This window comes from Lontra canadensis, unplaced genomic scaffold (genome assembly GCF_010015895.1).
Source record: "Lontra canadensis isolate GAN:19392208 unplaced genomic scaffold, GSC_riverotter_1.0 scaffold5, whole genome shotgun sequence".
NCBI classification, from domain to species: domain Eukaryota; kingdom Metazoa; phylum Chordata; class Mammalia; order Carnivora; family Mustelidae; genus Lontra; species Lontra canadensis.
The window spans coordinates 32,502,759-32,517,449 of record NW_022630999.1 but is presented as its reverse complement, the minus strand read 5'-3'; the positions used below and the strand labels follow the sequence as shown (position 1 = coordinate 32,517,449).

Genomic DNA, 14,691 nt, shown 5'->3' with positions numbered 1-14,691 from the left:
GGGGAACAGGGGGTGAGCTCATGAGAACATACTTCCAGAATAAACTGTCCATGTAGCACCCTGGGTTAGGTGGTATGGGCAGTGGGCAGAGCAGGGAAATTGGAGCAAGACAGTGCAGGATTCCAATCCCGTCTCCCAAGCTCAGCAGCTAGGGGTCCCTGGGAGAATTCCGTCCCCTCCGTAGCTCCACTTTCTCATCTATAGCATAAGGACAATGTCCACCTCGCAGGGACATGTGTCGCTAACCAGAATGACACATATCTGTTTTCTTCTCTCAAAAAGTAGGACAGTGATACGTAACTGACACTGGGCTTGTGAGAATTGGAGATGTCGTCGTAGGTCATCTGTGCTCAGCACCTGGTAGGATTTCAGCAAGTGACAGTGTTGCCCTAGGTGGGTCCTCGAGTACTGAGAGGGCAGCCCACGAGAGGAAAGAGCCTCCCTTTCCTCTGAAAGAAGGAGTCAGGGATTCTCTCATCTTCTGGAGATCCGCCCCCTTGTCTCCAGCTGCCCCATAGCTATTGATTTATGATCCTTTTGGCAGTTGCACCAATTCCTCCCCCCACCTTCCAGAAATCGCTACTGCCCCCCGATGCTACGTCCTTGTTAACCGTTTCCCTTCTTCCTCTACCTCCACAGCACCCTCAACAACAACAACATCAGCCGCATCCTCGTCACGAGCTTCAACCACATGCCAAAGATTCGAACTCTGTGAGTAAAGGTCCCCGCTTCCGCCCCACACTCAGCCCCATGTGCCTTGCTCTGACCTGCGCACGGGTCCTAGGGCAAACCCACCTCCTCCCGCCACTGACAAGGAGATCTTGGTGAGCCACAGATGGGGGAGAAGCGTTGCAGTGCCATCCACAGTTCTGAAACCCCATTCCATGGCAGACAGACAAACGGGTTTCTCTTTACCCCGTTGACAGGGGAATGCGTCTTTGTGTGTCCCATCTTGACGGAAAAGTTTATTAGTGTTACGTTGTGACAGAACATGGCTAACTGGGATGTAATGATTCGGTGTCTCCTGAGCTGATGTCACCTGCCATTGTCAGTTCTGTCATAGCACCGTGGTCATGTTTTCCCCTCTGTGTCCCGTGGCAGAGTGGGAGCCTTAATCCCACCTTCTCCCCATCCTCGTGTCCCACACCCAACAGAGTGCCCTACTCCCTTGATGATATTCTGGTAGGATACAGGAACTTGTTCTTGACCGTTAATTTTGGGGTAGGCTCTAGCTTTCCTTTTCCGTGTACTCACAAAGCAAATCTTCCCAGAACACCCCATGTGGAGAGCAGTTCCAGTGCCTTTATTACCCGGGGAGTTCCCCTCTCCTCTCAACCAGAACGCCTTTTGTAAGTTTCTCTGCAAATGGAATACATTGGCCTTTCCGTAGGGGTTCACAGGCATGGTTTCCTTGCGTTGGTGCACTTCACCAGCGTGTGCTTTACAGTAATAGTGGAGAGCCAGCCCCCAAGAGCTTTCAGTTAAATACATGTGGGGCCAAGGCATCGAGCTGGAATTTCTGCTGTTCCCTTTGTTAGCTCCAGGACCTCTGTTCCTTCTAAAAATGGGGGCGCTGGAGAGGATCAGATGAGAAGAGGTACGAGGAGTGCCTGGCAAGGAGTGAATGATAAATGATGTTGACTATTACTATTACCGTCACTCTATCCAGCAATCTGCGCTGAAAGTTCCAAGCAACCAGCTCATCAGTGGCCCCTGAGCAACATGGGATCCACAGGGATTTAAAAATCCGTAGAGCAGTGGTTCCCGAAGTTGGGTCCCTGGACCGGCAGCATCAGCATCATGGAATGAGATTAGACCCAAGGAATCGGAATCTGTGGGGGTGGGGCCAGCCATCGGGTTGTAACAAGCCCCCAGGGAGATTCTGATGCTCATAATGTTTGAGAACCCCTGCGTGAGTGAGAAAGTGACCTAATCAGGGTGGGGTGGGGGTTGGGCAGGGAATGAAGCAGAGAACAGTGGAGCCCTGTGTGAGGGAACAGCAGGGAGCTCCCTGGGCAGACCTGAGTGTAAAGGCGAGCTCTGACTGCCTCTGACTCTGGGCAAGTTTCTTCCTCTCTCTGCCCTGCAAGGACAGGGAGTTTGTAAGTGCTTGTCTCACAGTGGCGAGAATGAGGTACTCTCGCAGGTGTGTCATGAGGTCCACTCAACAGACACTGGTCACTGCAAAGAAGCATCCAAGCCCAGTGTCCCTCATTGCTCCCCATTTCTCCCTTCCGACCCCTCATGCGATAGCATCAGTCCACCAAGAAAATCTAGCCTTTTCCTTGCCCTTTGAAATGGGATGGTGCAGTCATGGGGTTTTAAGGAGAAACCATGGGGATCTTCAAAGACCACCTCAAAGGCCACGGCAAGCTACAGATGAGCTACTGAGGAGCGTGCCCGGGGCTTCTGGCCTGAAAGCTGAAAGCAAGCCTCCTGGTGCAGGGCCTGCCTCACCCTACATGGGCTGGCGGAATAGAAGAAAAAGGACCCTCCCCTGCAGAAACCCGCAGTCCAGTCCCTGTGGCTCCTTCTCTGTGACTTCGGCTTCCCTCTTGCTGTTCTCCATCTAGGAGCAGCAGTAACAGAGGCTGGGCTGCGTCCACGGGACGGGGCCCCTGGGGAGCTGGGTCTGGCTCTCAGGTGCCTTGTTTGGCGGCCTCGGATGGGAAAGGAGGGTGGAGGAGGGTCTTCTTGTTTCTGTTGTCATCCTTCCCTGCGGTCCCGAGCACTCATCTGATGAGTTGAGATCAATCAATCAATCTCGTCTGTTCTCTTTGCTCCGTGCCTGCTGCCACTTTCTCTTTAGTTTAATTTCAGAGACGGCTCTGTACAGAACTCCCCAGAGACTTGCACTGACTAATCCCCCTTCACTGTAATTAAAGTGGGGGGGGGGGAGACGGGGGGCGGGGGAAGGGGGGAAGAGGAGCGAGGAAGGAAGTCATAAATGGGATTTCTAAAGGAAAGCTTTTATATTTAATTCAGAAAGCCACATTTTATAGAAAATGAACACTGACCCTCTCTAAAAGGATTTGCTGGAAATTTAATTTAGCGCCTGTGGCTAAAAGGCACCTTTTACAAATTGGCATTTGTATGCATTCACCTTATCTTCTGTGGAGGTGGATTTGCCAACATGGGATGTGGGGTTTCCATCAGCAGAAGATCGTAGAAATGCATGCAGGAACCACCTCGGCGCCTTGATGCCTTGGTGTCTAAGTAAGAAATGGCACCCTGTACAGGGAGGGCTCTGGGCTGGGAGGAGACGGAAGTGTGGAGCCAGTGCCCTCACGGCAGTAGTGGCTGCACACATTCCTTTGATGGCTCATAGTGTGCAGGGCCTTGTGTTGAGTCCTTCTCATGAACCGTTCCAGTCCTCACAACAGCCCTGGGAAGGGGCACCATTAATAATCCCCACTTTATAGATCATAGCACTGAGGCCCCGAGTTCAATCACTGGCCAAAGTCAGAGTCGGAAAAGCGCAGAGCCAGTGTCAGATCTGGGCAATTTGACATCAGAGCCTGAGCTCGTTCCATTCAGCAGAAACAAAAGCAGAGGAGCCGAGGAAGGCCTGAAAGGCCACTGGAGGCCACCTTCCCCCAGATCACTGCCATCCCAATTCACCAAAGTCATGAAAAGGAAATAAAATAATTTTTCTTCCCACTTGAGGAGATTAGGAATACTCCTGGCAGTGTCCAGGCTCACGTTTCCTGATCGATGTGATAACTTTCCTTTCAATAGTAGTATTTGGGGTGATACTCCTCAATTTGATCTCCCAAACATGGTTTGAAAGGCTGGAGCTTGGAAGAGTCTGCCCGGCTCGACTCTGCCAGCACTCCCAGCGGTTAAAATTCTAAGGCAGGGGGTGCCTAGGTGGCTCAGTGGGTTAAAGCCTCTACCTTCGGCTCAGGTCATGATCCCGGGGTCCTGGGATCAAGCCCCACATCGGGCTCTCTGCTCAGCGGGGAGCCTGCTTCCTCCTCTCTCTCTGCCTGCCTCTCTGCCTACTTATGATCTCTGTCAAATAAATAAATAAAATCTTAAAAAAAAAAATTCTAAGGCAGGTGGGAGGATCTGAGCCCATCTACTGCTCTAGACTTTTGGCAAGAGCCTTTAGGTGGATTCTAGGTCTGTTTTGGTCACCAGTTTTCCATGGTCCCTCTTGGAAGTGGAACAGTCCCCACAAAGGCAGACAAAGGGTTAGGAACCATCTGGAGGAAGGTAAGGAAGAGAAGGTAGATTGGGGCCGCCTTACAGGGGTTGAGAAAGAACCAACCTAACATCATCTTCCAAAAGGAAAACCTCCAACATTTTCAGTCTCCCAGAAATTAATCTGCTTAATAAGGATCTGACTGACCTAAACCTCACTTTAGCCATTCCATTGATCTCTTACGCCTGATGGGAACTGATGGGAAGTCGTTGACATTGATCTACCTTGTGGACCCATTTTCCGCCCTTCATAGGAATCCCTGTTTGCTCAGCTTTTGTACGTCACTGCCAAAGAAGGCAACCGCCTTTCCTCATTGAAGCCAGACTCTCTTTAGAAGGCTCTGATCCTCCGGACGCACAGAAGTCTCCCAGCACTCCAGCCTATGCTGGCACTGTGACCTGCCTTTGCTCTACCTTGTCACTGACACCGTCACTTGTCACTGTCGCCATTTTCCTCGGCAGTCTTTATACCAGTGGTCTCTTTCCGGCCACAGAGCCAACACCCCATCCCTTCTCTCTCTTGCTCCTCTTCCTCTCTCTCTCTCCCTCCTGTCCATCTGTCTGTCTCTCTCTACAGCTCACTGATAGGTCAGGAAGCAGATCATTTTCACGCATGCTGAAATTTTCCAAGAAGGCCCAGGATAGAAAAGGAATTCCCTCATCTCCTTCATGTTCTTCCCCTATTTTAAGATTGTGCCTCCCCTACCCTTTCCCACCGGCGGCACCTCTTTCTGAAACTCCAGATGAAGAGGAAGCGGCATAGGGGTCTGAGCTTTGAAACTCAAAGGGGAGAATTGCTTGGGGCCCATTTCAGGCACAGGATCTTGGGCTGTGGAGCCTCTGAAAATGTGTTCAACTTTAAAGTATTGACTCTGAAATCCACAAGAACATCGCAACATCAAAATTAATCATTTGGAAACAAAAAATCATAAAAATATTTTTAAAAATTTTTAGCAGAAAAAAAGAATTATATTCTGCATGGGCATGGGTTCATTTAGTTGGTCAGAAATGATGGGATCTGGAACCCCCTGAGGCTGTTGAGGCTCCGGGTGGCCCTGGCCTGCCCGAGGTTTGCACCCACACCATGGCAGGAAGGCTCTGCTGGCACGCCCCTCCAGTTGGTTGCACGTGGCCAATGCTGAGCAATGCTGACTTTATGCTCAGTGGAGTGTAGTCAAGAGCCCTTCAGAGCTCTCCATTTCAGGCATGGAGGTAGCCAAGCCACTGATTCAGGCCGCCACTCAATGATAATCAACTTGACACAGAGTACTTGAAAGTCTGAAGATACTACTGGCTGATTAGCATGTCCAGGATTGGGCGCTTGAAATTCCGCAGCAGAAACCCAAGTGTGTGATAAGCTGATGTGACTAAAACTTAACACCACCACTTCTAATGACCTAGGGTTGTGGGGAATATGGAAATTGGAAGCCCCCGATAGCAAAACCTTAGGAAAGAACCTGTAGAAACCCCTAGATATCTTTAGTTCGCCCCTCAATTAATGGAAGGTAAATTCAAGTTATTTAACCATATGGGATTCCTTTCAGAAGTAGAACATGCAGATCCCTCTAGCAACTCTTAATCACTCAGAGGCAAGAAATTGATCTGGAATCACAGCTACTGGAGGGGGAAAGCCACAGAGTCCCGGAACTGGCTAGGAGGGTTTTTTCCAGGGGCACCTGAACCAGAATAGCAAATATACCTGGTGGAATTGAACTTGAGAAGAGGAAGAGGGCACTGTGGAGACATTGCAGTGGGCTCCAGGAGTCTGCCATGGGCAGCTCCTTATTTAAATGGAGGTGGGTAGGGTCACCTGGGTGGCTCAGTCAGTTAAGTGTCTGCCTTCAGCTCAGGTCATGATCAGTGGCTCCTGAGATAGAGCCCCCTCAGGATCCCTGCTCGGCAGGGAACCTGCTTCTCTCTCTCCCTCTACCTGCTGCTGTGCCTGCTTCCTCCATCTCTCTCTCTCTCTCTCTCTCCCTCTTTTTGTCAAGTATATAAAATCTTTTAATGGGGTGGATGCAGAAAAGATGCCTCCTACAGAAAGGACCCTTCCCGGCATGCCCTGCTCCCTGGGCCAGTGCACACAAGCCTCCCAGTATTCCTGGGATGGGGGTGGGGGTTTCATTCACTGTAGGGAGGAAATGCAGGAGAAAGAGTGAAGGCGATGGCAGGTCTTGGCCACAGTGCCACTATAGACTGAGGCATTGAGACTGCGGAGCCGTTTCAGGCCATTGAGAGCCCAGGCTAACTATAGTCCTAAAATCTGCAACCAGGTCACCTCTTTGGACGTTTGACTGGCATCTGAACCGTTGCTTTAGTAACATCACTTTTCCTCCTTCTACATGCTGAGGCTTTCTTGAGTGGGGAAAAAAAAAAGGGGAATTACTATTAAGAAATGGGGACTTGCTCAGAACCCCAGAGGTATCCATCGGATGTGGCCTGCACGTGAAGATAACAGTCATTTGTGGTTTGGCAATAAAGGGCTGAGGCTCCCGTGGTAACTCACGAGTGCAGAGGGAAATGCTTCCCGGGGCTCCTGAGGATTATCACACCGGGCAAAGGGGCACGGAAGTTTGGCCTGCTATGTTCACTTCAGGCCATGACAGCGTCTTACCTCTGTCCCTCCCTTTCCCAGGCGCCTCCACTCCAATCACCTGTACTGTGACTGCCACCTGGCCTGGCTCTCGGATTGGCTGCGACAGCGGCGGACAGTTGGCCAGTTCACACTCTGCATGGCTCCTGTGCACCTGAGAGGCTTCAACGTGGCAGATGTGCAGAAGAAGGAGTACGTGTGTCCAGGTGAGCTTGCCCCGCCCCTCTCTCCTCTGTGCTGTGACCCACGCACCGCCGAGCCCACTCTGACATCATTGCGGGCACGAGCCCACACCCAGCCCAGACCTGGGCGTGGAATCTCCTTAGGTTCCCCAGCACCGCACAGTCCCCTGGACTCTGGGGCGCCCTGACTAGAGTCCTGAGAAAGAAGCTCTTGTCATCTAGTAAAAGAAACTGCTCAACGAAGTCATGAATCACTTTCTGTTGAGCTTCATAGTCCATCGATGCTAAGAAACTTAACATGTGTTAGTGCATTGTTTAGCATTTCCTAAACACTTACCTATTATCTAACTGCTCATAGAAATTGAGAGGCAAGTGAGTGGAGGTGGTGGGGGTCAGCCTGCTTGGCTGGAAACCCTAGCTCTGCCCCTCAGTAGTGTGTGACTTTGGCAAATTACCGCACATCTGCAAAATGGAAAAATCATAGTATGTAACTCTAGAGATGGGTGGGAGGATTAAATGAAAATAATGCAGAGAAAGCCCTTAGCATAATACTCAGCACTTTGGTGAGAGCTAGTAAGTGGAGCTTAATTTTTATAGTTTAGTGGACCCACAAAGTGCGTTGAGCCAACAGCAAAGTTTGATCTGTGGGTAACTGAAGTGTAATAGAAGCACAGAGTATCTAGTACAGGAAACAGAACTGTGCACAGGACGGAAGGCAACGCAGACCTCCAGGGACGGGAGATGGCTGAGCGACCCGAGAAGATCTTCCCAGAGGATGTAGTGGCTTTTAAACCAAGTCCTCAATTCCAAGTTTGCTTATTTGTTTTTACTTCTCATTGACACCTTCCATTCCCACCCCCTCTCTTCTTCTGGTGGCAAAGAAGGAGAGCCAATCCCTGAATTTCCTCAAAAACAGAAAGTATTCAGTTGAGTCTCTCACAGAGGCATCCCTGATTTCCAGGAACCCAATCCCGAAATGGGAGCCCAGTGGTCTCTGAAAGCTGATCTTAGGGGGTCGGCCTAAAGGAAGGAGGAAGGAGAGGGATCTCAGCACTGGGGTGGGAGGGAAGGAAGTGTACCCCTGACATTTCTTGACCATTGCTGTTTTCAGAATTGAAGGCAGCTTGAGCCCCACGTGTGCTGCAGGTCCCCAACCCAGCCAGTAGTGCAAACCGGCCCCCTTCTGCTCTTAGGCGGCATTGGCAACGGACGATTTTTTTTTTTTTAATTCAACTTCATCTCGTGCTCCCTCCTGCTCTCTCTTGTCATGTTACTACTTCATCAAGTTATTTATTATCCAAAAACATTTTAACATGTCTCAGAGCAGCACCTTAATAATTTCCTATAGACGCCCACTTAGAAATCACTTCCCGTCAAACACATATAATAAAACCGTTTATCACACAGGCACCCAACTCACATACACTGACTATAATTATAGTAATTATTAGGCAAAGAGTACAATATCAGCATAAGTGCCAGTGAAAGAAATAATTATAGAGTGCAGGAGTCATCCAAGAGCTAGTGAGAAAAACTAATTAGAGAGAACGTGAAAACACATCATTACCGGTGGGTGCCAGGCTGACGCTCCGCGCCAACACGCGTACCACCTCGTCAGGAAAGCACCTTCCCGACCAAGGAGGGGCAGCTTGCTTCCCTGTCACTGTCACCATCAGGATCCAAACCCTGGATCCTGGTCAGGGAGAGAGGCTGACCCTCCCAGGTCCTGGATGTGCTCGTGCCCTAAACCTCCCTGCTTCTAAAAGGCTGGATCTAGCAGGCGGGTTAACGGTTCAGTACGAGCGACCCTGTTGCCTCCCCTGTTTATATCCATTAAGCCCAGGGCTCGTGGTGATCCCTCACACTTGGAAGGACGAAGCTGGGTGTTTTCTGAGGATATAAGCATCTGGCCCACAGGCTCCAGACATGAATGCACCGTTCACCTGCACCCCTCATAGGAGAAATGTACTGTGGGAAATTCAGGGTGGGAAGCCCTCTGCGGGAGGGATTCTTGGAGGCTCTCCAGGCTCTCATGGGTTAAAAACAGAATGCTGCGCAGGGGGTTGCCTTCCTTGAGGGTCCAAGTCAGATGTCATGGTTGGCTGAATTGACTGTCCCCGACGAAGGAAGCGCCGCCATCTTAGTGGGGGTGCGGGAGGAACATCTCCTCCAGAAGGTTCAACCTCTTCAATAACTGTTAAAGGTAGTTTGTGAGGCTATGTTCGGGGGATGGCAGAGGAAGCCTCGCGGAGCAAGACCCCATGTGTGCACACTCAGGAGGCCAACGCGGAGGGCTGCTTTCACGCACCGACCGTCCCCCACCCCAACATCCACTGGGTAGAGTGCGGGCTCCACCCGTGGCGGAGCCCACAGGGCACCCGCGTGTGGCCGTTTGGTAGGAATCTGACCCCATCGGTTGTAGACTGCGAAGCCATCAGTGTTACTTGTTTAGGCTCTTCCCCCGGTGACCCCCCGGAGGAGGACTTCCGTGGAGAGAGGCAGGAGCAAGAGCATCTCCATGAAGCTAGAGGTCATCTGCTTGGGAGAGAAAAAGGCCCGGGCACCAATAAGCCATCCCTGCGTGTAGCTTCATTACCAGTGGCCCCTGTCAGGGAAGCGTCAGAAAACCTCCGGGGCCCTTAAGCCATATCAAAAAATTCACTCAACACATGACTCCAGAGACAGGAAAGAGCTTTATCTCGCTCAACCTAGGCGGGCCCTGCCTGTTGAAGTCCCCGCTATCTCCCTGAGAATGAAATCCAGCCGACGGGAGCCAGGCTTCTTCTCCCCAGGATTGCTGGCAGCGGGCGCCTTATCACTCCAGCTAACCCAGAAATTGGCTAGCAGGGCACTTTGGCCAAATTCATCTCCTCTGTCAACCTACCCTTCCGATTGAAGGTATTTATTTCTTCCTCTAAGGAGACATCTAGGAATTTTTCAAAGGGTGGGAGACTGTATTTTATTTCTTATTAACATTTTCTCAGGTATACAGTTGGACTGCTTGGTTTCCTTCAGCCACTGCTGCAAGGATTCCTCTGTGAATTTTTTTGTTGTTGTTAAGAAGAGGGTCAGGGCCCTAGGACTAGAAGAGGCTGTGGTCCCTGCTGCTTGTTGCCTGAACGGGACTGGGACTTTATTGAGTTCATAAGAACAGGCCAGAGAAAAGGTTCTACTTTGGCCATTACTGGACTCATGTGCATTCCAAGTTCTGGGTTTTAGCCCATCCTTACCTAAAGGGTTTATGTTGGGGTTTAAGCTCTAGGGTTTATCTTCCATGCATTAATTTTCTGGTTCCTTAATCTGAAAAAGTTTCTACTGGTCACAATTTGTAATTCAAGGGTATTAGTTAAATATTTGACCCCTTGAGTCAATTATCTCTTTCCTTTAGACATCTTTGTATTCATTGGTTTGTCCACCTGTTTCACACTTAACCTCTGCATAGTCTTTGAGGGTGAGATACTCTTTCCTGAAGGTCAGTCTTGTCTTCTAGTACGAAAGGCTCACATTAGACATTTTTCAGGTGCCCCAATGCCTAGAACAATACTTGCTCTTAAAAGCCTCTCAAGAAATCCTTCCTCATTTATTATTAAAAATGAAATAGGCATATCTCCCTGGAAACAAGACACTTTCCCCTTCCTTCCCTTTTTTTTTTTTTTAATTTGGGACTAGTTACTAAGTATAAAGATAATTAAGGTAAGCCATGACTAGCCGCCCATCTCCTTAGGAGGTTTTAATTAAAACACCCTAATTGGACATTGCAAGAATGAGATTATTAGGTTTATTTAGCCATTCCTAAAATTATCATGCCTCTGGTATTTAAATCACATTCATTTATATTCTCATCATAATTGCTCAAGCCCCATTGTCATTGCAGTCTGTTGTTGGCTTTTGAAAGGCCAGAGGCCAACAGGGATGCTTAATTTGAATGCGGGAATTAATTTATTTCCACATGCTCATGAGGCCATTGGATTTTTCAGTTCTGTGCACTCTGCTGGGTGGGAGTCCCTTTAAAGACAGAAAGGAATAAACACAGCTCTAACAAGAGTGTCCCGCCATCTCCAGCATAGCTTACACAGTCTGTGTCTTGGCCCCTGAGCTTCCTCTTCCTACCTCCTGAGATTGCCAGACTCTTACGGTTTTCAGTATCATGGCAATAAAGACAGGCGTTGGGTGTCTTTTTGGTAGACGACATGGTACAAAGAACACTGGACAAATTTTAGAACTTTGTCATTCACTGGCTCCATGATCTTGAACAGTTTGCCTGACCTCCTTATTCTTCCCTTTCCTCATCGGTATAATGGAAGTAATAAGAATAATATTAGAACCTGTATCACAGATTTTGTGAGAACCCAGTGAGATCATGCCCGCAAAGCACTGGATGAAATATGGGGCACATAGGAAACTGTCCCTAAGCCCTAGCTGGTATTATGAGAATGACATCATTCTTAGTTTGGCCACCATTGTGTCCCTGGGCAAGTACTCTCCTCCAAGGGATGGTTTCCTCACCATCTCTGTGACCCTTTTTAGGTCTGAAGTTTGGTGACCTTTGCCCCACTCATTTGGGCACGAGTTAGGACTTTCCCCTTTTGGCACGATGCTGAGTAGAAGAACAAAGTTGAGGAGGTAGCCAGCAGGAGCCAGTCTCCCCAGTCATCACTCCTCCTCCTCCTTTCTCAGACCGGAGGGGGTGTGGTGCAGTCAGCAGAGACAGGATGACATGATCGCTGTCCATGCCAGCTGTCACAGGCACTTCCCCGTGACAGGGCTAGCCAGGGACACATTCCTGCCCTCGTGCTCATTGCGGGCCCCCTCCCCGCACCGGGAAGCAGCAGCCTCATGATGGCCTTCAGGGAAGAGCAGGGAAGGGCCAGCATCTTGCCCTTCATTCTGCCCTGCCCTCCCTCAAGACATCAGACCACGATCTGAGGAGTCAGGAGACACCAGAAGGCAGGATGTCTCTGTTTGCTCCTTGTGTGGCACCAAGGGGGCTCTGGTTCCACATTGAAATTCCCAGTAGTGATTCAGAAAGGGGAGACAAGCCCTGAGGGCAGACAGGTACTTGGCCCATCTCCCCGTCTCTCTGCTCTGGATGAGAACTTCCTTCCACCTCAAGGCAGCAACATTTTCATCCCACTGAAAGAGTGCTCAGGGCAGATAGTTTGGGAACCCATTTAAAAACAAAGAGCAAGTTCATGTGCTCTCCCAAGTTCATCACGAAACATCTCCGAACGTGGACTACAGGGGTTCTGTGTGCTAGTGAATCACTACACTCTGATTTAAACTGCTTTCTTTGCCAGGAAGAGGAGGAGGTGGTAGCAGCAGGCAGGCTTGCTCGAGACGGTGAACGTTCGCGGGCGGCGTAGGCACATGTTCCTACAACAGGAGCAGGCCCATGTGTGTAGGCAGACACCGGCCCAGATCAGCCCCTCCCTTCAAAGACAGGTGGAGACTCTTTCCACCCTGATCAAAATACTCTGTTCTCATTCCTCTCTGCTTCCCAGCTTGTACAGTACTCCTAAAATTTCTCAGAAGAAAGCTGGGTGTTTCATCACTTTGTCCCCCTGGGAATCCACTGTCACCTGCACCAACCCCATCGCATGTGGACAGGAGAGGCTGGGAGGGAGGGATTTGCTGACAGAACTAAGGGAAGCCTGGGTCACTCTTACCTGTGCAGGTGAGCAAGGCTCAGAGGGAGTCCCAGGGGACTGGGCAGTTGGCCTTTGCTGGCACTGAGCTATGGTAGAAAGACCTGAACTTCAGGCATGAAAGTCCCATCCACCTAATAGCCACTCTATCCCTCCACACTACGATGGAGCCTATCAACCAGAGCCCAGGGCCCTCAGAACTCAGGCGACCTCCCCTCAGGACCCTTCTAGAAGGATTGCTTGCCCCCCCACACACACATAGCTTGGTGACATTCAGCCCCCACTCTGCCAGGCTTCTACACCAATTTTATCCATGTGTTCATCATTTTACTCACCCAAGGTATGTTTACTGAGTTCCTGTTCTGTGTTTCAGTCCTATTTTGGGCACTGGGGATGGAACAGGGCAGAAGACAGAACAGGTCACTGCCCTTATAGAATTTACATGCTAGTTGCCGTCTCTCCAAAGACCAAAAGCCAAGGGGAGGGACTTCTGCCATCACAGCACTCCCAGGCTCAAAGGGAAGTGGGTTCAGTCCATCGGACATTGATCAGAGGGGAAGGTTTCCAGGGGAAATGAACCCATCTTTCAACCCCATCTTAAACCTGACATGTTTGTTTCAACAAGAGGATAACACCCTTACCATATGTGAATGCCTGCCTGGGAGCTGCCAGCCCAGGATGCCAACAGAGGCTATAATTACCTTTGTTTCTCTCTTCATAATTAAAGGTGTTGTTAGTGACCTGGTTACAGAATCTTTTTCAAAGGCTTTTTTTTTTTTTTTTTACCTTGACAACATCCCTTCAAATGTAGCACATGCCGCCTGCAGAATGAAAGCCGCCCTCTGAAAGACCTAGCTCATCCCCAGAGGGATTCCAGACTACAACCTGGGTCTGGTTTAAACAGATTTAATTTCAGCATAGATGTCAAAAGGGGCATTTGGAGGGTGGGGGGACTCCATTTCAGAACTTCCTGTTGCCCACATGAGCCCTTGACTATACTGTCTTTCTCCCCGACATCCCTTTCTGACACACCCCAACCAAGTAATATTTTTACAGATCAAAAGATGGGCAACCATCTGATACCCTCTGCCTTAGTGGATGGAAGTTCAAGGGCACAGACTTCAGCTTTCTGTGTAGCCCCTGACTTGCCCAAGCAGGAAGGTGCCCAGGGTGTGACTCTCCCTGACTTTGTTAGGTGCCCTTTGCCCCAGGATGTGGAGGGCCAGGCCTGGCATTTTTCTTTGGGGAGCATGATCTGCACTTCAAAAGCCCTGACACCTGAAGCCATGCCTCTCCCAGCCTCTCTTGCATGTGGGGAGAGGGAGGGAGCACTTCCCACAATAGAACCCCCTGACTACCTGCAAAGTGGTGGAGCCAGGGATGCAGAGGTGCTGTTGGGTGTCTTACTCCTGCTTCTCTTCCTCTGAAAACCAGGAGTCATGAATCTTTCCATCCAGAAAGGACTTCAGAAGTCATGCAGTCCAAACTCCTTATTGACTGAGATCAAAGCAAAAAAACTCAGAGGAGCATTATGACTTGCAGACCATTAGTGGCAGAGCCAGACTCATTAATAGTAATGATAATAACAACTAACAGTACTAAACTCTGACTTCGTGCCGTGCATTCTTCTAAATATTTCACATGCATTAGCTTCCTTTACCTTCACAACAAAACCATGCTATGAAATAAATATTGTCATCTTCCCCCATTTCACAGATGGGGAAAACTGAGGCCAGGATAAAAGGATGAAATTACAGAACCAGGATTCAAATTGAGACAGTGGGACTCCAGGGCCACAGCATTCTTGTTCCTGATCTGAGGCTCTCACAGACTGATTCTCTGGAATTGCCATTTTTCTCAGAAATGGGAAACTTCTCCAGTTTCAAACTAAGTTGGTATCCCTTCTCTCAGAGAATGTTCCAGTTGGGGACTTTGGTATAAGTCATCATCTCTCCGGCATTTTTCTGGTCTCCATGAAATCCACTAGTGCAACACTGGAGAGTTTGAAATCCTTGTGCCCTTGATAAGAATATTTTCTCAAATGTCCCTGCTAGGAGGACATTTT

The 14,691-nt window shown here is 49.6% G+C and overlaps 1 protein-coding gene across 1 annotated transcript in view; it reads left to right on the top strand.

Moving 5' to 3' along the window:
- SLIT3 (slit guidance ligand 3) overlaps window positions 1-14,691 on the top strand; it is a 582,494-nt gene that overhangs the window by 449,508 nt on the left and 118,295 nt on the right. The window contains exons 7-8 of the mRNA XM_032851770.1: window positions 640-711; window positions 6,842-7,005. Of these exons, the coding sequence (XP_032707661.1) occupies window positions 640-711; window positions 6,842-7,005 (236 nt within the window). The remainder of the gene's footprint in view (window positions 1-639; window positions 712-6,841; window positions 7,006-14,691) is intronic.